This window comes from Rhodnius prolixus, unplaced genomic scaffold, assembly GCF_049639745.1.
Source record: "Rhodnius prolixus isolate KJV_2025 unplaced genomic scaffold, Rpr scaffold_2, whole genome shotgun sequence".
NCBI lineage: Eukaryota > Metazoa > Arthropoda > Insecta > Hemiptera > Reduviidae > Rhodnius > Rhodnius prolixus.
In genome coordinates, this window is record NW_027411592.1 from 9,730,813 (window position 1) to 9,755,143 (window position 24,331).

Consider the following 24,331-nt stretch of genomic DNA (forward strand, 5'->3'; position numbering starts at 1 on the left):
ACTTTTTTTCTCAAATAAAGGCGACCCTTTATGTTTATTTTAACCCTGGTCGTGAAAGTAGGTGGCTGAAACAGAAAAAGTAGAAACCTAGACAAACTAGAAGCTAATTCGGTTTTTTCCTTTTGTACTTTAACTTTTTTTCTCAAATAAAGGCGACCCTTTATGTTTATTTTAACCCTGGTCGTGAAAGTAGGTGGCTGAAACAGAAAAAGTAGAAACCTAGACAAACTAGAAGCTAATTCGGTTTTTTCCTTTTGTACTTTAACTTTTTTTCTCAAATAAAGGCGACCCTTTATGTTTATTTTAACCCTGGTCGTGAAAGTAGGTGGCTGAAACAGAAAAAGTAGAAACCTAGACAAACTAGAAGCTAATTCGGCTTTTTCCTTTTGTACTTTAACTTTTTTTCTCAAATAAAGGCGACCCTTTATGTTTATTTTAACCCTGCCGCAACAGTAGATGACAGAAGCAGAAAAAGTAGAAATCTAGGCGAACTAGAAGCTAATTCGGTTTTATTCCCTTTGTATTTCTACACTAACGTATATGTTAATCCGAAAACTATTATTACTTTGTTTTTATGTACTTGTAATTTTAATATAATTAGGAGGGACGAAATAGTGGTGTTTTTTTTTTTTTTTTTTTTTTTTTTTTTTGGCGCATCAACACCTGAGGTCATTAGCGCCCGGAGCTTTTTCCAGTGCACTGCCGGCCTCCGGACAGTGTTCTCTCGTTACAGACAACACTGTCCATCACCGGACAGTGAGCTGTAAGAAGCTCCTAGGAAGAGAAAATCTAAGGGTCAGCTGCTGGATTCGAACCCGGGACCTCCGCGTGGGAGTCCAGTATGCTAACCTCATAGCGGTGTTAATACGAATTGCAGATGGTGATCACTATGACTAATATAGAAAAGTTCCATATATATTTTAAGATTTTTACTTTCTGAACAATTGTACAAAATACAAATGTATAATGTTTACTTGTAAATAATTAGCACATAAGTAATACGTGGACGATGATTATTAAAAACAGTTGTGATCCACTTAATCCAAATTCACATAAATATCCAGTCGATGGTGCGTGTAACTCCCGAAACGAAATCTCGTTAATATTCATTTCGTTGTCGACTGTTCGCGCCATAACTTTAGTTTTCATCACGAAGTTTAACCATTTCAAATAATTATATAAATACACGTAAGTATCAACTGTGGAGTCCAATCCACATTCAGATAGATCTACCGGATTCTTTGTGTAATTTTCACATTTAACCGTGTTGTGAGCTAAACCAACTAAAGTATCGTCACAGATCAGTGGTCCTCCTGTATCTCCATAACAGAACCTATCGTTTCCACGGTTGTTCATGCATATAAGCTTGGTTTTTTGAAGTCTGTAATCAAATAAAAAGAAAAATAAATAAAATATTGATAGTAAATTAGAACTTTTTAGGTAGCACATTCTGATGGTTGATGATTGTACCAGCGATCAGTAACCTACAAGTGAAAGCACTTCAAGAAAACGACGGTTAAATTAAAGTTTCTAGTCGTTTTGGTTAATTTTAAGATCAAATTAATTGTAGTATAGATGATAACACTTACGTATGTGAAAAAAAGCCACGTTTGTCCCTCCAAATGTTTTATCTTTATTCGTTATTAATTTTTTCAAGCGAGCTTTAAGTCTAATTGCGAATATTCGATGTCGTGGAGGGAGGCTAATAACAAACATTCTTTATGATAAATTTCTCATATTAAACAAATTAAATAAAATCCAAGACCTAGACCGGGAATCGAATTCAACACCACAATATGCAACTTTTTGCAGGCCTCGGCTTTAACCACACGAATATCGTAGAACCTCTTCTAATTACTACTGTATTAACCAATTATTTTCAATCACAAAACATTATAAATAATTTAAAAATAGTTTTACAAAAATTTGAAAATTAAAAAAAGAACTTTTCTTCAAAAAATTAACTTCAAAGATTGAAGTTCAAGGAAATAACCAAATCTCTGTTCGGTTTATAGTTTGAAGTTTTAAAAAATACTTGCATAATATATCTAATTTGGTTTATGCCTTTAAGAGTTATAATTAAATTCTTACAGAATAAAGAATGACTGCGGAATGAATGTTTCCGAATCACACAACGCTCTCTCACTAAGAACATGGAAAATATATCAAAGAAAAGATTCAGATCGAATTATAGAATACTCCGTTAAAAGAAAATAAAACAAAAATATTGATCCTCTAATTTCTTTCAGTATTACAAAGGACAGCATCTACAAATATGTAACGCATTTCCTATTAGCGTACATTCAGAACATTTATGCATCCATTTATGGTTTTATGCATGAGGTTTTGAAATTGCAAGCTTACAATTCTATTCCAAGCAACAAGTCTTTCATTTATGTGGATGAAGCTTCAACATCTGACGTTATCACTTTGTCTCATGAGCGTCGTACGTCGGCGTTTTTATAATCTTGAGTTTTAATTAAAGCTGGTACTCAAGCTTGAAGTAATTAATGGAGGATATGTCTCAGGGAACCACATAGCGTGTGGATACACTCATTTTATAATTAAATATCAAATACCATACCGCCAATACTAAACTACAAAAAAATGTTTGTTGTTGCCAATAAATCGCATAAGTACATAACTTCACCTTCCTAATTTAGCGCAGCCACATGCTTTTGGACCAAATTCCATAACGACTTGACTGCCATGTAACCTGCCCACTGAGCCAGTTTTGCTATGTTTACCTAAACCCATGGCAGAGCATAGCCGAGAATATTCTTCAATACCGGAAGGCCAGGGCTTCGTTTCAATTCTTATAGGGCTAATAGTGGCACTAATCTCAACATGTTTGTTCAGCTGTGACATAAAATGAATAATGCATTATTTCTTTGTAATTACGTCCAATTTTTTAGTCAATTTATATTTTATCAATTAATATTTCATACATATAAATGTGCTGACAATTAAAGGAGAAAAGAAAAATAAAGTTAATTAATGCATTAACGACGAAGAACAACACCGTCGCATTTAACTGTTTTTTGTTTTCTTCCTTTTGTTTCTGATTGACAAATAAGCAGAATCTTTTGCATTTAAGTTTGGTTTGTGCAAGGTTCTTCTTATGTTGCATCCCTTGGCAGGACTACAACAAAATTATTCAGAAAACTTGTAAAAAAAACAAATAAATAACGACAAATTACAATTTTTCAGCAAACGACAAGTTGTTGTGTACTTGTAGAACTTATTTGTAGAGTAAAATGCTACTTAAATGGAAGGTAAGATCTCTTTAGGATGAAGTATGATTTAGGTGTTCTAGCGGATAAAGATGACAGGAAATTGATCAAGAAGAATTAGCGAAGGCAAGGAATTAAATAATGTAACAGAAAAGAATACAAAGTTATTTGAAGAAAACAGCTGTTGTAAAAATAATCTTTCTAATTTAACTTGTTTTCTGTATGACGATTTGGAACACACTCAGTATAATCAATTCTGAATTTCTAATGTTCCTTGCTCAGGAAATCAAGATCTTTTTTCCTGGCAAGGAGTTCCTATAATGGATATATACATTACACCAGAAAGAATTTGTTAAATTTATTTAGGAAATTAGGAGACAGTAGAATTGATTATAGCTTACAAGAAAAAAGAAAGGCAGAAAAATAAAATTATTTCTTGAACTAACTATAAAAGCGATAACTTTCCAAATTAATATTTTACAGCCATTTCATTATCACAGACTATTTAAACAGTTGAAAGAATTTAGAAGACGGGCTGCTGAGTACCAGAAGTATGGGCTCTCTCCACAAGTTTCTTCCTTCAATACTGTGACTTTTGGGGAGATACGAAGAAGTTTGGGGACTAGATTTGAAAGACTTGACGTTTCCTTGCCTGGGATGTATGAGACAGGGTTTGGAACCATTTAGAGTAGCGGTTAACTTTAAGTATGATACGGGCGAACCCTTAAAATAAAAACCTTTATAAATGAAAATCGGTTTGCGCGTTTAGGCGCTACGTTGTTTACAAAAAAGGTAACAACAAGAACAACAAGAACAAGAACATTTTTTGAAAAAGCGGTTTTTGCTCATTTTTGGCAACTTTTTTCTCGAAACCTATTAGATCTGGGTTGTTGCAAAAAAATTACAGTTATAAAGGAGGGTTTGCCCTTTATTTTAAAGAAAATTTGGGAATTTTATCTTTTATAGAAAAAGAGAAAAAAATTGTCAAAGTTGGGTGTTTTTCAACGTTACGCTTTTTCGTGCAGTTTTTGACGATCAACCCTTATACAACTGTCCTACCGGACAGTTTTAACTAGATATTCTGAATAAATCACGTATAAAATTCATAATTATTAAAAATTTACCATTATTATACCTTAATTAAAGCTAAATTAATCAAATCTAAAGGATCATTAGACACACCCTCTTTAGGATTCGTGTAAACTGCAGATGCTGTGTAGTAATTTTTACCATCATCTTTTATCACATCAGTCCCAAGAAACACCTGTAGAACGTTAACATTTAATTTAAAAAAGGTTGCTCTAAACATAAACACTAAGAATCACTTAAAGGGAAGAAATGAGGTTAGAGTTAGTGCACTCGCGAGCGCCAATGTCGCACCGATTAAAAACAGAAAAAAAACTGCAAAATATTTTCTCTCTCCATTCTAAGGTTGTCCACAAATTGGAAATTTTTGTGTAATTAAATATTGATTGACTTCGATGTAGATACAATAAAAAATAAAAAAGTTAGTTCGCACATTTGGGAAACTTTTTCAGAGTTTGAATAATTTTTTAACACATCAAACGCCTATATTTCCATAGCAGTGCCCTCAAAGGCTTTCCTACATGCAAAACTAACAATAATTTCCCTTCTATTGAAGATGTAAGCACACTCGAATTACTGTAAAGATTCGTGTTTTCGATTCGAAAAACGGGGTTGAAATAAAAAAATATATTATTATAATTTATTTATATTTTTATTTATTTATTTATTTACCTTGATATCTTTAATTGTTTTCACCGATTTCAAACAATTTTTCGAAGTTAACACGATGTTCTCGCTTACCAACGTTCCAGTACATATCTCTTGGCGAGATACTAGTATTCCTGCGACAAAGGGAGCTTCCTTAATAGATATATTTCGACCATAAAACGTTCTAGCCTCGCCTTCATCGCAAATCACTTGTTTGCGCAGCAAAAAAAATGATATTAATATTGAAAAGGATCTCAAATAATAATTTTGAACACTACGCCTTTCGAACATTTTTCCATTTGTTAAAATAAAAAGAGCACATGATTTTGAGGTAGTGCTTAATACTTTTTATTTTTAAATAAGTTTCTTGAATTTTAACCATATGTTGATTTAAGTTACAATTTACACATTGTTTATAATAACTATCAGCATTAATTTATCTTAAGCAATAATTATAATTTTTATCCTATATTTTGGCATTGTGCATTTAGCGCTTTCCAAGATGCACTGGTCCTGATGAATAAATGATTGAGTGAACTGATGAATAAATGATTAAATGTACTGATGAATAAGCGTTTCAGTGAACTGATGAATAAGAACATTGTCGAAGGTAGGCCGACATACACTGGGCCAAAAAAGTCTGTGAACACTAACCTAAATTTTATTACTTTTATTATTATCTTATTAGAAACTTCTTTTATTTCAAATGAAATATACTATTCGATAGAGAGAAACCAGAATTTTTCATTTTATATTCAATCTTTTATTTTTGTTCAACAGGAATATCACAATTAAATGTTTAACAAAACAACACCCCAAACGAATGCAAAAAAAGTCTGTGAACACTTTGCAGAAATAAATCATTCTTACACATTGTACGTGAATTATAAATTTTAAAAACTTGTAGGACCTCCTATGTTCCTAATCACTTCCAACAAGCGAGCTTTCATCGATCCTAATAATTTTGTGGTCGTCAATGTTGGAATTTTATCCCACTCTTCTAAAATAGCGTTTTTTAGTTGTTCACGGTTTCTTATTCCTCGTTTATTTATTTCGCGGCTGATTTCATCCCACAAATGTTCTATTGGGTTAAGGTCTGGCAATTGTGGAGGGGTGTTTAGGCGCCAGAGTGTATTATTTAAAAGCCATTCCCGAGTTTTTAGTGCGGTATGTTTCGGGTCATTGTCTTGTTGGAAGACAAACGTTCCCTCCAACCCTAATTTTTTTGAATTTTCTTTTAAATTGCGTCTTAATATATCCACATACACATATTGGTCCATCATACCATTAATTAGATCTAACTTGCCCACTCCTTTAGCACTCATGCACCCCACACCAGAATGTTGCCTCCCCCATGCTTAAAAGTAGGCTTCATATTTTTCATTTTCATAGCTTCATTTCTTTTTCGCCACACTTTTTGTCGTCAATCAGACCCACATACATTGAATTTCGACTCATCTGAAAAGATTACGGTTTCCCAGAAACTAGAAAGCTTAGAAACATATTCTTTCGCGAAATCCAATCGGCGGTTACTATTTATTTTATTGATTAAAGGTTTTTTCCTCGGGACTCGACCGCAATAATCGTATTCATGTTATTTATTTCTAATTGTCTGTGGTGTTACGCTTACACATAACCACTTGATAATTCTTGACTGATTTTTTGAGCGCTTGTCCTGGGTTCTTCTCGAACAGACTTCAGAATTTGCAGTTTATGAAAGGAATTAAGTTTTGGTGGCCGTCCACTGCGTGGCCTACTAATCACATTTCCGTACTTTTTAATTATATTATGCACCGTTGAAGGGTTTTTTTGAACTATCTTCCCTATTTCTCGAATACTTTTTCTTTCATTTCGCAACGTCACAATAAGTTCTCGAATTGGTCTGGGAACTTCCATATTAGTGGTTAAATATGTACTAATTAGATTATTTATTCACAAAACTGACTGTAGTGGTTTCTACAATACAATAGAGAACTTTGAAACTTTATTCAATCGTTTTTCTGTTTGTTATCTTAATGTTTTTACATATTTATACAGCTGTTCACAGACTTTTTTTGCATTCGTTTGGGGTGTTGTTTTGTTAAACACTTAATTGTGATATTCCTGCTGAACAAAAATAAAAGATTGAATATAAAATGAAAAACTCTGGTTTCTGTCTATCGAATAGTATATTTCATTTGAAAATAAAAGAAGTTTCTAATAAGATAATAATAAAAGTAATAAAATTTAGGTTAGTGTTCACAGACTTTTTTGGCCCAGTGTATGTACATTAAAGCTCTTACAAAGTTAGATGGCGTCAGCACATCACCCAATGTTGCTCAGCAAACTCTGGACAGAAACAATTAATAGGCTGAGAACAGCTTGATGATTGCCAAGAAAGAACTTGTGAACAGAACATCTTATAAACTAAGAACCACAAAAAGCTCAAACTTATGTTCTATTTAGACATTATTGCTTTTGGTATTTTTTTTTTCGGCGGTAAAGCTCAACTTTAAGTTTGGAATATTTCTTATAAATTAAATACCTATATTATTAAGTCCATCCATTACTTAAAAGACACTTTTAAGAGAAATATAACTCACTTCTCTACTACAACTGCCTTAAGAAGCATTTTCCTGACAATCATTTAAACAGTTCTAGATGGAAACGGCAAGACTAAAAAGCTGATTCTGTAGCACTTCCGAATAAAGTAACACTTCAGTGGATTTCAATTAACATACGCTTGTAATAAGGGATGGCATCTTACCAAAATTTCAAATTTGAACTTATTACTTTTCTCCGTTTTTGATTTATGCTGCTCACACAATCATAGTAGTCCATTTAGTGAACACCATAGAAATTCGAAAACGAATGCGAATAACCGATTTGTCTTATTAAATATGGAAGAAATTTAGTAAGCAACGTTCACAGTTTGGTAACATGCTTCATATCTTTGATTATTAGCGGAACTCAAATATCAATAAATATGCCGTTGTTCAGCGATACTATAAACTTTGGTGACGTCAACTTCTTAGTCTTCTTCTAATATTAATAAAAGCTATTAATTAGCGCGGGTATGCAGGCAGTATGCAATGGAATTTGAAAATACATTCAAGAGAACAATCCCATAAACGCGACAGGAGTTGTTCAGAAGGCAGCAGCACGATCGGGGACTTCGGAAACTAAGGGGGCATATTTTCTGCATTTAAAAATATTAAAGCTTATAAAATTAATTAAATATTTCGTCTGAACCATTAAGTTATACCAATAGGGAGCCAAAATAGCCAAAGTAATTAGGTTGGAACAAACGTATAATGCTTCAGAAGACTTTAGGTGATGTCATTAACAATTCAGTTGTAGAAGTTCTAGAAGGTTAATAATTATTACTAGAAAAATCATTAATTTATGCTAATCAGTGCGGTTTAATTATTAATAATGAATATCAAACGACCTACATTTAAACATTTTTGTACATGTAAAAAAGTTAGCCAAGGAATTTAGAAGCTACTTTTTAATGTTGTAAGCGTACAAAAATTCTGAGAAATCATCAAAATTTTGGGTGCACTCAAATTATGCGAGAAGAACGCTTGAATTAAGCGCTCTAAAACTTTCTGCATTAAGCACCGATTAGTGACTTAATTCAAAAGTGGTAATTTTTCAGGAGTCATTAATGACTTAGCAAAACAAAATCACACATTTAAATAAATACATATTAAGCAATATACGTTACACTTCACCTGGATCCTTGTGATCATATTTATTCATTATATGTTTAAATTAATTGAATCAATTTTAACAATAAATAATCGTGAATAGTTTTGAGGCGCTAGTCCATCAATGAACATCATGGACCAAAACGCTTTAATCTGATCTTTTAAGTGCGAAAGTTCGATCCATATATTCAATGTACTTGACTAAAGTCTTCCCACTTTAATATAACTTCGATTTGTTTTGTCAACTTCAAAATGCCATAGGCTTTTATAAATTTTCAGAACTGCACAAGATTTATTTTGAGTAATCTTCATTGTCTCTTATCAGTTCAGTTTTTTGTAAAACCTAATAAAATCTCTTGAACAGAATTGTCCTCGAAGAAAACCAACTCTCAGTCAGCATGATTTGAATTAAAAAAATATGTTTTAATTTTGTTAGTTTTTTAGGTAATTATTTTTAATGTTTGGTCCTGATAAAAGAGTAATTCGAATTACTATTTATTTTTGTACTACTTAGGTAAAGCCTCATAGTATTTGAGAAATTATGTACATATTTGAATTAGTAGTATTTTATCTGTCATTAAGAAAGAAAAGAAAGAAAATAAATTTATTATCCTGGGACTATTCCCCTTAGAATAAATACATTTACAATTGGAGGCCCTATTGGTTTGGCCTTATTCTAGATATTTTAGAAATACAAAAAATAAGTAAGTATTACAATAATAAGAATTAAAATTAAGGAAATAAATTAATTTAATTATTATTTCGGAAGAAGCTGGGTAGAAAAGAGATAATTGAACAGAAGGGATTTAAAGATAGAAAGGCTAGGGCATGGCGGACAGATGATAGTAAGGAGTTCCAGAGAGAGGTACCGCTAATTAAGAAAGATTAGTCAAAGGATGAAGTACGGTGTGAAGGAATATAAAGATCATGTACTGTGCCTTTAAACGTGCCTCCTCAGGTACAGAGAGCAGTTGATAACCTCCTGGCTAACCTGGCTTGCGAGCCATAGAAGGACTTTGAAGGCACAGTACATGCTTCACAAGATGAGTAAAGTGCATTATTTGATAAATTAAGGAATAAGTTTGATCCTTTACATGAAAGATATTGATTACTTAAATATGTGGCAGGAGGTTTCCAATTTTTTTGGTAATTAAACGCAACTCTCCCAAAATTACCAAATAATTATTAAACCTTCTTGTTTGTAACAGATGTAAAATTAATTTTTAGCCATTTTGTGTATGCTTGAGAACATTTAAAACTCTTAAAATTTGATTTTTCTTAGAAAAATCACTCGATATTAAGAAAAATACTAGCTTTACTGCCTTGGCAATATTTTTATTAGAAAGAGGATGAAACGATCCATAAAAATGACCTATCGCGTGCTCTTCTTTCTCTTTGATAGGAAGTTAAAAAATTGAAATATGATTAATAAATACCAGATTTTGAAATGGTGCCAGCACCTTTAATTTTGAAGATATCAAATTACGGTTTCCGGTTTCTTTCATAACTTTTAATACTCTTTAAAACTGTGTTTATGAAAATAGGGGTCAACTGCGAATCCTCACTTTAGGTCGCGCGTCAGCCGCGTATGCGGGCAGGAATCTAAAATCAAGTCCCACATTCTGAAACTAGAGTTGATGGGCAACAAATTTTTCTTCTACCATTTTGCGCTCAGATCAACCGTTTAAGCATGAAATGCATTTGAGCCGTCTTAAAATGAAAACCCTGTATATATAAGTTAGAACTTTTTGAGAAGTGAAATAGGAGAATGTCTGTGAGTGATCACACCATATTATTTCTCTTATTTGGACCCAAATTAAAAATTTAAAACATCTGTATATGTCATAACTGTCTACAACAAAAACATGTGGGATTACAATTTAAATTGCACTTAATGAAGTCGGTTTATTTATTCTTTTAAATTTAGTACTTCACAATGGAATTTTTGTAAAAAGAGAGTAAACAAGAATTTGGTAGAGAATTGTTGTAAATAGTAAAAATGCTGCTGGGATATTCTTATCTCCATTATTCTTGAGACTTTGTGGAATCTCAATATTGGGTAAGTGGTCAGCCAGAAACATCAGCATGGGGCGAACCCATAGAAATACATCCACCAAATTGTCACTGCCGCACATCATTATGTCTCCAAAGGGAACGCTGAAGTTTGGACAACCAACTTGCCCGTGTGCTATGCCGACCAGTTTACGATCACAGACCAACGGCGCACCTCCATAGTCTCCATAACATAATCGATCTCCACTTCTTGAATCCAGGCAGATAACTGATTTCTTCTGGACACTATGGTTTAATAAGAAGAAAACATATTAATGAGGAGAAGTTATCTGAACATTGTGAATGTAGAAATAACAAATTAGTATTAAAAAAAAAGTAAGCACTTCAAAAAAAAAAATTAAAGTGAATTAAATTTAGTTTAATTAAAATCAAAAGTATTATCATTCTAGAAATAGGAGTCAACTTATAGGATTGAATGACCTTAGCACAAAGTATGAGTACCCCGCTTTCATCCGTAACACCCTTTCGATAACGTACGGTTAGGATTGTACCAAAAATCAGTTTCGAGCTGTGATTCTAGTGCCCGTCCAAACTGCAGGACTCTCTGCGAACAAAACGCAAACCTTTTGGAAGTGGATAAGTTTCGGAGAGTTCCTTGCATCCCGTCCAGAAAATATCTTGCTTAAAATCCATTTCATCTATGAGCACCTCTCAAGGTCGCGAAACCATCTGAGAATAGTTTATTTTCTTTGGACCCTAAGAAGCTATTTTACTGTTTAATTAACAAATTATTTGAAATTGAGCCTTCTGTTTACGTTTTTGCATGTAAGATTTGGACAGGTGAAAAGTGAAAATAAGTTCTTACAGATTGATATTATTTCCCTGTGGTAGGGATTTTCGCTTTAATTAAAAACAAAACATAGGCGATAACTACATTGGAATCTCTGCCTTTCTTCACTCACTAAATAAAGTTATACTGAAAGTTCTTCTTCTAATTAGCTCTTTAACCAAGCTTGGTAGGAAACTACAGTCATATCCAAAAATAGTTAAGTATTTACACCCGAAAAAAATCCTGCATTTTTGTCAAGAAATTAAATAATTATTATTTAGATGTCTCTGCCAAATTAAAATTAGAAACTGAAACCACCAAATAAGTCCTCATGACCATGTATTCCATGACCCTGGCGTAGATAAAGTGAGAATTCGGAGGCAAATAATTGAAGATTAAATTTCCTTTCCAAGACTAAATAATGTTACGTTATAAATGCCAATATATTGGTAAAACGCTGTAGACAACCGTAGTATGCAAGTTAAAAGAAGATGAACGGCTTCCGAAAGGCCACTCTTGCACGATGATGTTTTGTCCTCATTGGATCTGTTCCTTGAGCAACGACGAAGTTAAACTAAAGAACCAAAGCTTGCCAACATCCAGTTATGTATTTAATTATTTCGTTATATGTATAACATATACTGAATTGAAAAAATGACTCACTTTAAATACAAATGTTATGTGATTATAGCTTTGATAAGGCACTGAAAGACGGATAGCTTTTGTTGAGAGTTGAGAAGGACAACTATCTGAATGGTAAGAATGCGTTTTGCAAGATATTGTAACCGACACCATTTGGGACCTACAAAGATTTCTGACCCTAAAAAGGTATGCGTTTAGTTAAGTTCGGCCAATTTGTCCAATGGAAGTATTGGGATTTTACCGGAAATTACTTTTTTCGGGTCCTGATTTTGAAAAAAAAGATTGTTGGTGTGTGTGTGTGTGGGTGTTTCGGAAATATGGTCAGCATGAACCAAAAACAAAAAATGGAAACGATAGTTATACATTAAATGACTTCTTCGATTTTCTTTTTACTTTTATTTGAAACATTTTCCCAGGAAAACACGATGAAGGGTGCGGCTGGACTAGAAGAAGGGTTGGGCTCACTACCTACAAGTACTATTTCAATATATTCAATGGACTTATTAAATATTAATTATTAATTAATTAAATATTGATTAAGTTACCAAATAAGTTAAATAAGTGACCAAAATCCCAAATAATAAAAAAAGGACATACCGGGACTCCCAAACCGGTGCGGGAGTAGCAGCCGTTAATTGTTAAGATATTTAGTTTGTAGCGATAATTTGTTTTCCCTTGAAAAAGGTTCATTTTAAGCGAACATGTGCAATATTAATGAGAACTATCTTTTACAATAAAAATTTGAGATTCAAGAAAAGACAACTAAGTAAAATGCGGTAAGAAAGTCGTATGAGTGGATGTCAAACGAATATTTTTTCCCTGGATTTAATTAAATTAAAAAATAATTGTTCAATTTTCTTCAGAATATAATTTAATGTTAATCATTAGTTACAGTTAGTTATGTGATTATTTTTATTTTTCTACTTGGAAAGAATTAATCTTTTACCTAAATTGAACTATAACTGTAATGAATGGTACTTACTTTGTCATAACGGCACAACTGCAACTGTCCGGATGACGTGACACTTTAACTATACTTCCATGCAGTTTGCCTACATTTTTCTCGTTAACTGTGGCTGATTTGTGCATCCCAAAACCAGCAGTTCTACACTTCTTTGTTGCCTCATCATCGCCCCAGTCATCAACACTCACGTTGATTGGACTCCCTTGGTCACTTGGTATTTTCCTCTTTAGCTAAAAAACAAAATTAAAAATCTATTTTGAAACTCTCCAATATTTTTCTCTTGCTTCAATTATTACAATTTTATATTTATTTATTTATTTGCTAGCTTACAGAAATAAAAAAATTCATAGCTAAGAGCCTCGTATAGTTACATACAAATATAAGATTTTTAAACCACAAATCTAAATACACAATACTCAAATTATAGTACATAAAAAAACTAAAAAACGAAAAAATAAGAAACAAAATATTATCTCCAGAATACAAACATTAATGAACTCTGAACAAAACAAATTTCAGAACATCCTTTCTTACTTCACTTCTCTCGCTAGTTTTATCCAATATTATTATCACTTATATTAATTTATTGTAATAAAATGCATTAGTGATTTATTATTGATGAACTATTACTGAAACAAACGTATTTGATATCTGATTGCAATTTAACTTCCTTTAGTTTATTAAATAAATTATAATGATAAGGAGACATAGTTTCAGAAATAAGTATTGGAAGTACTTTGCCAGGGGAAAAGACACTTGATTCTCAATTCTTCATTCACTTGAATTCTCCGATTTCACTATTTCTCTTATTCTAATTATTATCTCTAATTATTACAATTGTAAATTTAAGCCAGCTTTTATCTATCCAGAATCTTAGCAAAATTAATTTATCTTGGGTCTCATTGTGTTCAGCTTTAAGCAGGTTTTAACTGGAGAACCTTACCTTTAGAATCGCGACATCAAATTCACCAACTGAGAAAGTAGGAGCAGGCTTATATTCGGGATGAATATGAATTGATTTAACTTCATAATACAATCCCGTTTCAGTAATCTGATTTGCCCCAGCATATACCTGTAATAATATTAATAAAAAAATCATTAATGATGTTTTTTTAAAAAATTTTAAGTTAGAGATAAAGGACGGGAAAAATAGTTTGCTGTTGCTTTCTGATTTCTGCATTGACAAAGATGAGCTGGTGAAGTAAGCAAACCAAGAAAAGTAGACTCTTTCATCCGAAAGCAAAAAAAAAATAAAACACATAAGAAAAATTATGTAAATTTAAACGTTTCTAAATCGTCATGGCACAATTGTAAAGAGAAGATTCTTCAGTGATAAGTGCTAGAAGAGGAAAAAATATTTTACTTTTCCGCCTAATATGTTCCGGGTATCAGAAAACTCTTCATGTTCTCAAAATGTTTGAAAACAAAATTAGATTCCTCAGGGAAAGTTAGTCTCAGATGTTTCTATCTAAGTTTCGAAGACTTTCTTTCCTTCGAATTTATTATATATCAGTCACCAAAGAAGATGCACAATATTCTACTGTGAAATTTTAATATTTTTTTCATGATTTTTCATCTTCAATAGCTCAAGTTAAACTATTATTCAAAATTCAAATGAGGCGGGAATTTCTTTAATTCTCAGTATACATTACTGAAAATATGAAATACTGCACACTTTAGCGAAGTGTATTCACTCCATCGCTCATTTTCCTTAGACAAGGAGAGTAAAAACTCAATTTCCCACACTTGCACAATAAATAACTATTAGTGAAATAATTTGTTTCTACAAATATAGTTTGTACATTTTTTTTGTTGAATTTATTGTTTCCTTTAAAAAGTATTGTTTATTTCTCAGTTAAGGATAGTTTATTTTTTCTTACAGAGACAAACATTCGAAAGTGTTTATTCATATAAACCATAATATTTCTTGAGGCGCTGTTTGTTAAATAATTAAGTTTTAAACAATTAGTGGTAATGTCTTCATTATTTGTCCAGAGCTTCTTCCATTGTTACAAGAGAATTAAGCTCGGAGGTCTTATACAAAATATATAAAAATCTAAAACTTCCCTTACTTTTACTGCTTCTGGCTGGTGGCTTTTGAAACACTGAGCAGCGCTGATCACGGTGTCTTCCAACACGATAGTCCCTGTACAGAGTAGATCTTCAACAGTTACCCCTACTATAAATGGTACGTCGCTTGAAGCCAACTCTTTGCCATAATATGTCCTTGCCTCATCAGGTTTTTGATTAGCACACAATACTAAATACATCAATTGTAACAGATATAATAAGTCATAATAAGAACCTATTCTAAACATAACTTTAATTTTGTTTAGAAAAAACAATTTATTAATTTTTTTTAATTATGATAAACCGAAACATATGTTTTTAATTGTAAAATTCTAATTCATACTTAATTTTTGTTTTGTTTTTTAATTTAAATACACTGACCATACCTATAAAGAAGGTTGTTACCATAGAAATAAAATACCTGTGCACGTGTTTAAATTACACGGTTGCATTAAACCCCCATTTTTAATAATGAAATGCATAATTTTGTAATATTTCATAATAAGATGATTTCAAACACTGAATACAACGAACAATGGTTGAAGTGTACGAGATTATAATTTCTAACGTATAACTTAGGACATCTATTAAACTAAACATTTAGAGAAAAAACGAATTCCTCCCCTAAATTCTTCCAAATTTAGATTTACACCAGATATTCGGGAAGAAAAATGTATTTCTCGTTTAATCATTAAGCTTGTTTCAGATTCACATAAAAAGATGCATTCTATTATGCTCAGAATTATGGTAAGCTCTAATTAGAAATAGGTTTCATTCAGCTTTCGTAAAATTTGCCTCATCATAGGTCGTACTCCAGAATCGTTTGTAAAAGACAGTGGTTGAACCACTTTGCTTCAAATCACAATTCTGATAGCAGTATACATCTAATTCCACACTTGGAGAACCCAATTCGGATAAATTTTGACAATTGGAGGTAATTATTTACGGTTTCATATATATAAATGCAAGGAAAAACAATAAGTATAAAATATTAGAAGGAACAATGTTAGATGGAGTCGAATTAGTAAAAATAATTGCCGCTAGGTAGCAGTTAAATGAGTTCTTCATTATTTATTATTTTTATTTTTTAATATATTACTTGTTTTCAAAAATAAACCATCCTTATATGTTATTAATTGTTTAATTATTACTTGTATCTTTATTTCATACTTCTCCCTCTCAAAAATTTTCCAAATAATTTTTTGATTTCTTGTTTTAGTAGATCTAAGATTTGAAATCAAAATACTGTAAAATATTGTTTTAAACCAGAAGATCATTAAATCCAAAAGCAAAAAACAATAATACCAATTTTGTTTTATGTACTTTTCTTTTAATGTAATTTAAGGCTAGCTTGAAGTTTGGTGACCGAAGCTTTCTTCAGTGGGCTGCCGCCCTCCGGACAGTGTTCTCTTCCTTATAACATTTTAACTTTAAGGGAACAAAGAATTGAAGCTTGCCAAAGTTATCTATTGTTGATAGTAGGCATAAATAATTTTATTACTCAGTTGGGAAAGCAGTCCGAGATCAGATTAGATCAGTAGTTAATCTACTGACTCTGGGTTCGAGTTCCACCCAGCTCTTGGTTTTTCTGTTTTTATGAGCCTCCATCGTCCGGTGAAGGACAAGGTTTTCAGAAACGATGAAATCGCTGTCTGGAAGGTGATAAAGCGCACTGAAAAAACTAAGGACCCTAATCATCTAAGAACAGGTCTAAAAATTAAAATACTTTATTAGTAATTATTTTTTGCGGATTGTACGTTACAATTATGATATTTAGCTGTACGCTTTAAGCTTAAAGAAAATCCGTAAAATTGTTTCAACATCAAAGAGAACAAAATGCAATGACAAGACCGAAATTTGAAGATAAGTTTGCCTTAATATCCTGGAAGGTATTTACTAAGGTGGTTAGGGTGATTCAGTATGTCAGCTGTATATTATTAAATAGAGCATAAGTGTTAGGATACTTCATTGGATTACGCTTACTATAATCGGATAGATTGAAGAAAATTACGTATGTATCTCTGCTAAGCTGAAAGAATTTTCTTAGAGATATGCTTTTAATATTAAGTAATAGGTGCTTAGAATTATTTCCTTGAGCTTTGATAATAAACCTTTATGTCAGACCGCATTGAAGACTTGTGCAATTTAGAAAAATATTACGGGACTAAGTAATGTTTGAGCTTATGGACATTACTCAATGTGCTTGTTGGATAGATAAATGAAAATATCAAAATCTAAATTGATGGTAGGATGTGATGTTGACAGCTTCTATTATTAAATGAAAAGTTTAAATCAATTGTTTGTCAATCGATCAAATCATATGAGCTTTTCTCAGATAGAAATAAGTAAGGACTTGTGAATCATACGGATGGTACTCGTAGAAAGGCGAGGAAGTGAGGACGGTGTTAAAGATCTGAGTAAGAAATATCAGCACTTTTTTGGGGAGTTGATAAAAGATTTATAAAAGTTATACTTTTTTTTTTTGGACATCCTTTAATTTTAAAAATAATAATTTCGTCATTAATAATAATATTAATAAAGATTTTTTGCCTACTGTACAAATTCTCTCTTTAGCACTAGAAATTTAAAAAGAAAACATACTCCTACTTTGCCTTCATATTCGAAGTAATTAGTAGCCTTAAGATTTCTTAATAATAAAGTAGGAAAACGGAAATACTGGTTTACAATTATGAGGTCTGTGTCAGCCTTACTTCCTTGTTACTCCCACATAATTATATATTGTTGTTTCGTCCAAACTGTCGTCACAACAGATACTAGTAAATACTAAATTGATTGTTTGCACAATTGCAAGGTCCACAATTGCTTTACGCTCAATCATTTATTATTTTAAAAAATGTAAACAAAAATTCCAATCTATAGAAAATCTGGCATTTTGTAAAAGAACGAATGCTTGTATTAAATCTCTCCCCAGGCTGTTAGAAATGGTAAAACAAAAATTAGACTATCCCACCCCTCCAAAAGTACCCTTAATCGAATTTTATTAATTGAGAGACTAGCAGATGGGCTATGGCCACGAGTTGATAGAGCTAATGTAAAAAAAGAAAAAGAAAAAAAAAAGACCGACAGATAAATATTCTGTCTACTTAAATTTGACACACTATTAATCGCGAAAAAATTGAAAAATATCTCAGATATTAAAACAAAAATATTGAAATTTTTCGTCACACTCATACTTTAGAAAACTTTTGAAATTTTCACAAGATAAAATAATCTGCAGCTTCAGGCCAAAATGAAATGGAACTAGTTCGAGACTTGAATCCATTGCTTCAACGGTTTAAAATATGGCATTACCTCATTTAGTTAGGATTTCTGAAAAAGGTGCAGCCCTCTAGCGGCCAAATCAAGAACGATTACTTAATTTTAGCTGTTAATTAAAGGGTTGTATTACCTGATTCAATAAACTTAATATTACACTGTATTCCATTTAATTCAAGGTAATCAATAAGGCTTGAACTTATTTTAAATAAATTCGAGTGATTAAATGCGGTTTAACAAACGAAGAAGTAAAGTTTTAACTAAATGCCCAGTTAAGCTAATTTTACCTTCGCTTTATTCCATTGATTTCATTTTGGGAAAAATTGGTAACAATGCACTAAGGATAATTTTACATTTATCATTTAAGATCTAACTATTCATTATATATAAAATATGAAAAAAAAACCAGAATTAATTGAATTCGTGTCACACCTAGAAACTTTAAACCTCTAAGACGCCATTTCATGTCTGAATTAATAGCGTCAGTTTAGTTACTCATTCGAACATAATGCGGAAAATGCTTCAGAAATACTGGAAATTATCGACCTTTGACTTGTTCCTGAGGTCTACAAATTCAATTACTGGATATTTCATATATGGCACTAAAACGTCAGCAAATAAAGTCAACATAGTTAAATATATGAGTAAGATAGTCCTGTATAAATCTAGTGAGTCGTCAACATGGTTAAATGTGAAACTAGAAACTGCATTTATGTTTACAGGAATTGCCACTAGAGTTCTTCACCGGATGGAGAGTAAAGTAAGCTTACAGCCTAAGTAATGGCGGCTAACAAGCCTATTTCTGTGTTATCTATTTCACGATTAAACAATACAAATTCTGAAGTTTTTTGCTTCTGTTAACGATAATTGTGTGAAACATGTAGTATTATCCTAATAGAAATATTATTTATCGTATTTTTAAAGAGTTTTTTTTTTTTTTTTCTTGTTTAATTCGAAAGTTTATCAAATACCTATGGGAGAAATGTTGGAAAAAAAATTTTAAATTAATTATTTCAATGAAATAATTAAGTTTAAAGTATTGGCCAATCACAATGTAGTATGGTTGCAAACTGTGGGCGGGTCACGCCCACCTCAATGGTAATCACGCCCCGTCCAATGGAAAACGATTCATGGCTGGTCGCAGCGTATTAACAATGGTGCTTGGATACCTTTCACCAATTTTTATAAATCTTTTATAATTTTCTCATATTTTATTAACTTTTTTTTTTTTTTTTTTAGAAATAATGTTAATCTTGAGTACATATTGAGAAATAATGCTAACAAATTATTCGAAAAAAACATTCTCAATTTCCAAGAATTTTTTTCTTAAGTTTAGATCGTTTTCGAATAGTTTTTTTTCCAATATTGGACAATTTCACTTTACTTTCTCATGAAAATAATCGCGTATGAACACTCACATGACTTTTTCTTACCCAAAATTTACGAATATAATTGAATTTTATTGATAGGATGCGACACAGTCCCTCTGAATAAAACTATTAAAACTAAGAAAAAATTACAAGCCAAACTGACATTTAAGCTTAAGTAGGCCATTAGAACAGCTTCAAATGAATCCGTTTGGCGAATTCATAGTTAATTACAGGAAAAGATTTTCTTTAAAACTGCACTTCCGGTGTATTGATTTTCTTTCTTTTCGGAAGTTTGTTTAGAGATTTAATAATCAAATGCTTAAAGGTAGTAAAACCATAAAATATCTAAAATGGAAGTTTAGAAAACCTTATTTAATCCCTCGTAAAACGGGAGTATAAGATGGTCCTATGTAGGTCTAGTGAGTCACCCACAAGGTTAAATGTGATTGTAAGGGTGGACCTATCTTGCTTTAGTGAATCGTATGCTTGTGAAGTCCAAGTCTGAAAAAATTAATCAAAAAGTTTTTGTTGGAGATACTGAGAAAGGTAGCCTCGCCAAAACGTGGTCCGAACCGCTAGTTCAAAAGTCATATATGTAGTGAATGATTAAATCAATTCGATTAACGATTAAAATTAAATTAATTCGGGGATTAAAATTAAAGTTCAAATAAATTCTCAGATTTAATCATAATTTTTTTAGTTTGATTAATGATTAAATTTGAAATTTAGTTCACTAATTAATTGTCATATAATTAAAAGTACGATCAATTTCGCCGATTAAATTCTGATTAAAATTTAAAAAAATGCATCAATTAAATTTATGATTAAATTGTATTTTTAATCCAGTGCCCATCTCTGTTACACACAGACTTTTTCGGATTCAGAGAACTTTCCATCTATTTAGTATCAAAATAACGGATTTAATAAAAGTTGAAAATTTTTTTGAAAATATATTGTATAAATAAACAGGAAGATTAATATCGATTAGTTTAAAAAAAAAAATAATAATAATTCTTAAGCGGAAGAACAATATGAGATTTGCATCAATGTGAGATAGTTTTACTAAACGTTCAGATCACATCAGAGCGATGTTGCTGGGTGATTGTGATGCCTGGTTGGATAGGGGAGTACTGTGGACAATGTCGCTCCAGAGAACTGCATGGAGTGGTGGTGGAATTAGAGACTTGGCCTGCTTAGTTTACAGTCAGCGCACTACACTCAAACAAGACAGAACCCCAGGCGCGGCGTTACTTCTCCAAATAGTCCACACAACAAACAATGTGTCTGTAAAGTGTTTTACTTCATTAAATAGTATTTATTTTCAATGAAGTGTTTAAAAATATTAGTTAAAGTGCATTTCTTTGGATATCAATTATGATGTGCTATAACTTAAGACGATAGCCACTAAAAGAAATGGATTTATATTTTATATGTAAGTAGATATTTTCAATTAATTTTTTAATAAAGCACACTAGGTGTTGCACTTAACAACAAAAAATATTAATCTTGAAAGTCCAACTAGTTGTAATCACATTTCCACCTGTTGCAGCAATCATATTTAAGACTTAATGAACATAAATCAGAATAAGAACGTGAGAATTTACTGATTTTATAAGTGATGTTAATTTTTAATTCCACATAACATGATCTAATAAGTAATTATAATTCAATGAATATTTATTTCATAATTACCCTTTAAAATCATTAGATTTACATTTTATTTTATAGTATTTCATTTAAAACTAGGATACTTGAGTGACATGGCAGTTTTACAGCATTCAGCCAGGACCAGTTCTGAGACTTGCTTTGCCTCAAGCTCTATTTCAAGGCAGTCCAATGAACATTCTTATTTATACTGTACATCTTTTAAAAGAGCCACAGATTTCCCTTAGTCCTTGTAGATTTTTTTTGTTTTCTTTACTTTCTTTTACCCCCTTGTTACAAACAGGAAATACAGCGATCGAGTTAGTTTTGTGCTTTCACCGGAAATAGAGACTCTTGAGTCTTAGGACAATTTTAAAATATTTAGAGGAAAAACTGAAACTCGCTCCGTCATTCCCATCGAATATTCGAATTAGCGATCAAAATCCAGCGACCGAAACTACCACATTAATCTTCTTTTTTTTTACTTTTTTAAATTTTCTCGAAAACGGAACCCAGAATTTTCCTTAAGTTTGACACACGCTTTACGTACATGTGGAACTACCACTTTTCGAAAACATTATTTTATAAGAATTCCGTTAAAGGCTGCACTACCGGTACGAAGGGGCGGCTGCGGTCTAAGCTTTTCTGTTCAATACTACTTCATCTTAATCTACCGCCAATTTGGCTTTAATTGAATGTGTTGCTAAAATTTTGGATTTGAGGAAAATTCCTTCATACGGTCAAACACTTAGCTAAATGGTTTTTCCATACTTTCTCGAAACATCTGTGTTATATATACCTCATACTAATAAAAAATATGTTAACCTTTTTAAAGAAAATGGCTTTGAGTTTTGTATTAGGGTTGGGGATAGCTTACTTTTATTGCAATGTTTTACGCCCAGCCAAATATTTCTAACTGATGAATATATTTTTTAAAAAAATCGTAGTCGAAGGAAATGAAAATAGTTATGATCTCAAGAAGTGTAGTAAATGAAAAAGAGATCGCTCAAGATATCTTTATTCTTTCCATTAACTTCCTGCCGAAAGGGATCATAACTACCTTTCTTTTGTTACACTTTTTTTTTATTCGGGTGTCAAAATTTGAGTGGTTTTCGTCATAAATAGATGATGTTTTAGGTATCTGAAAAAAAAGTGTTAAATACAAGCCTAAAATTAGAACAATAGCTTCAAATTTGTCGATGGCAGAGTTATGTATTGCCTCATCTTCTCCAGAATTCTTCCTCTGTGCACAAACTTTTGAAGACGTACATTTTTTTCTCTCTAGGATAAGGAAATTTTGTTTAAAACAGAGTTTTCTTATTTTCTGCATATTTTTGTGACCAAATCTTTGATTCCTTTTTTAATACTCTCCATTTATTCCAGTTAAAGACATCTGGAATCTGCATGCCCTCTATTAGCCATCCTTCCTTTATCAGCATACTTTTTTTTTAAATTGATGGATCATCAAAGTTATATTATGGGCAAAAGAATTGTTTAGTGTTTGCAAGGTGTGTCTTACACCAAAACAGCGTCCTTTCTTCAATTTCTTCCTACGCCTGCATCAGCTGGCTTATTTCACTGTTCCTAATCGTGTCCTTCCTTGATTTCCTCGTCAAGCGCCTCCGGTGATAGCAAGGAGTCTTTTTTTATTATATTTTCCAAAGCTAAAAACATGAAAGGAATATTAACAAAGAAAAGTCATGAATTATTTTTTCTTAAAAAGTGTGCTTTTAAAATATTAAAACAGAAACAATATTCATGACAACAATCCATGTAACCAGATTAAGAAAATATAAAATTAACCAAGATTTTTCATACAAAGATAAGATTTCTAAAGTGTTTTAGACTCTTAAAACAGCATAATCTTAATTATCAACCCATGTCTTCTCTCCTTCGCATGTTTAATCAAATGAGAAGTGTTTTATCTCTTGATTTTAAAATTAAATTATGATAAGAAATTATTAATCGTTGTTTTAAGTTTTCTGTTCATTTAATAATTTCATATCGTTGATTTTTAGAATAAAGGTTTAAAAAAATTGTTTATTTTGTAAATAAAGTGATCGCCCTTTTTTCAAATGGGTCTAACTACCAATTAGTTTATTTTGTATACAACTTTTGTTGACATTATAAAACTGTTTTATAGAGTTCACTATTTAAATCTTAACTCATTCAGCTTTTCTATTTAAGTAAATAAAAGAAAAACTATCTTTCTAATATTAAGTGAGTTGATAACATTTAGAATAATCGAAATTAATGTCTTTTTAAATTGAAATTTTATCTAGCAATCTGCCTAAGAATAACTCGAAAGCAACGTTAACTAAAATCAGCCTCATGATTGTTCAGAATTAATTTTTTAAGTAGTTAATAAGGTAACGTAAGTTTCTGATGAAGTTTAGAGACGTACTTACCCAAGTAGATTGTTGGTAGAAGAATCTGCGCAGTTAGCTAAGTCAGATTTATTTGTTACTTTGTTACTTGAACCTGTCGATGACTGCTTCAAATTTTAGTAAATACATAAGACATTTTTTTCTTAAATCAACTAACTTTAAAAAGAAAGAACTTACAACTTAGAGAAAATATTTGTAATAATTGGATTATAATTAATGATTTCCGTTTTCATTTCATGTAAATAATGGCAGAAAAACTGTTTAGCAGAAAAAAAAATAAAATAAGAAAGACTTTTGATCTTATTTTCCGCTTGGCGTAGGATTTTAGTTAAAGCTGTTTTTTCCTATTTAAATTCTAAAAATCTAATAGAACATGCATTTGTGCTTAATGCAACAAGAAAACAAAAAAATATCTTGAGCAAACCATATTCTTTTGCACATTTTCTCCGACTGCCGAATAAGAATAATTAAATTTAC

General features: G+C 31.5%; 3 protein-coding genes and 2 long non-coding RNA genes across 8 annotated transcripts in view; 2 read left to right on the forward strand and 3 right to left on the reverse strand.

Moving 5' to 3' along the window:
* Positions 1–914: 914 nt before the first annotated feature.
* Positions 915–5,329, reverse strand: LOC141448899 (chymotrypsin-1-like). 3 transcript variants are annotated; one of them, XM_074117758.1, is made up of 5 exons: positions 4,992–5,329; positions 4,369–4,497; positions 2,651–2,859; positions 1,590–1,702; positions 1,204–1,381 (listed from the first exon to the last, which is right to left on the reverse strand). In XM_074117758.1, the coding sequence occupies exons 1-5, from the start codon at positions 5,256–5,258 to the stop codon at positions 1,353–1,355; spliced, it is 747 nt and encodes a 248-aa protein (XP_073973859.1). In that variant the 5' UTR covers positions 5,259–5,329; the 3' UTR covers positions 1,204–1,352. The 3 variants fall into 3 exon arrangements, with proteins under 3 accessions (XP_073973857.1, XP_073973858.1, XP_073973859.1); XM_074117756.1 differs by lacking the exon at positions 1,590–1,702 and having other exon boundaries at positions 915–1,381; positions 4,992–5,323; XM_074117757.1 differs by lacking the exons at positions 1,590–1,702; positions 4,369–4,497 and having other exon boundaries at positions 915–1,381; positions 4,992–5,326.
* A 5,203-nt stretch (positions 5,330–10,532) lies between these two features.
* Positions 10,533–15,507, reverse strand: LOC141448900 (uncharacterized). The gene is made up of 4 exons (XM_074117759.1): positions 15,180–15,507; positions 14,051–14,179; positions 13,126–13,337; positions 10,533–10,957 (listed from the first exon to the last, which is right to left on the reverse strand). Exons 1-4 carry the CDS (start codon positions 15,423–15,425, stop codon positions 10,591–10,593), a joined length of 954 nt encoding a protein of 317 aa, XP_073973860.1. The 5' UTR covers positions 15,426–15,507; the 3' UTR covers positions 10,533–10,590.
* LOC141448901 (uncharacterized) lies at positions 10,910–12,750 on the forward strand. Its single transcript, XR_012455251.1, has 3 exons — positions 10,910–11,047; positions 12,193–12,329; positions 12,560–12,750. It is a non-coding gene; the product is annotated as an uncharacterized lncRNA (long non-coding RNA).
* A 5,491-nt stretch (positions 15,508–20,998) lies between the features above and the next one.
* Positions 20,999–24,331, forward strand: part of LOC141450385 (mimecan-like) — a 49,911-nt gene continuing 46,578 nt past the window's right edge. Inside the window, exon 1 of the mRNA XM_074120770.1 lies at positions 20,999–21,255. Coding sequence (XP_073976871.1) covers positions 21,237–21,255 — 19 coding nt within the window. The 5' untranslated portion in view covers positions 20,999–21,236. The remainder of the gene's footprint in view (positions 21,256–24,331) is intronic.
* LOC141450395 (uncharacterized) overlaps positions 21,314–24,331 on the reverse strand; it is a 32,580-nt gene continuing 29,562 nt past the window's right edge. The window contains exons 6-7 of one of the 2 annotated variants that reach the window (XR_012456093.1): positions 23,876–23,958; positions 21,314–23,131 (exon numbers count right to left, since the gene is read on the reverse strand). This is a non-coding gene — a long non-coding RNA (uncharacterized lncRNA). Of the gene's footprint in view, positions 23,132–23,875; positions 23,962–24,331 lie in introns of both variants that reach the window. The other variant, XR_012456094.1, reaches the window with a different exon arrangement.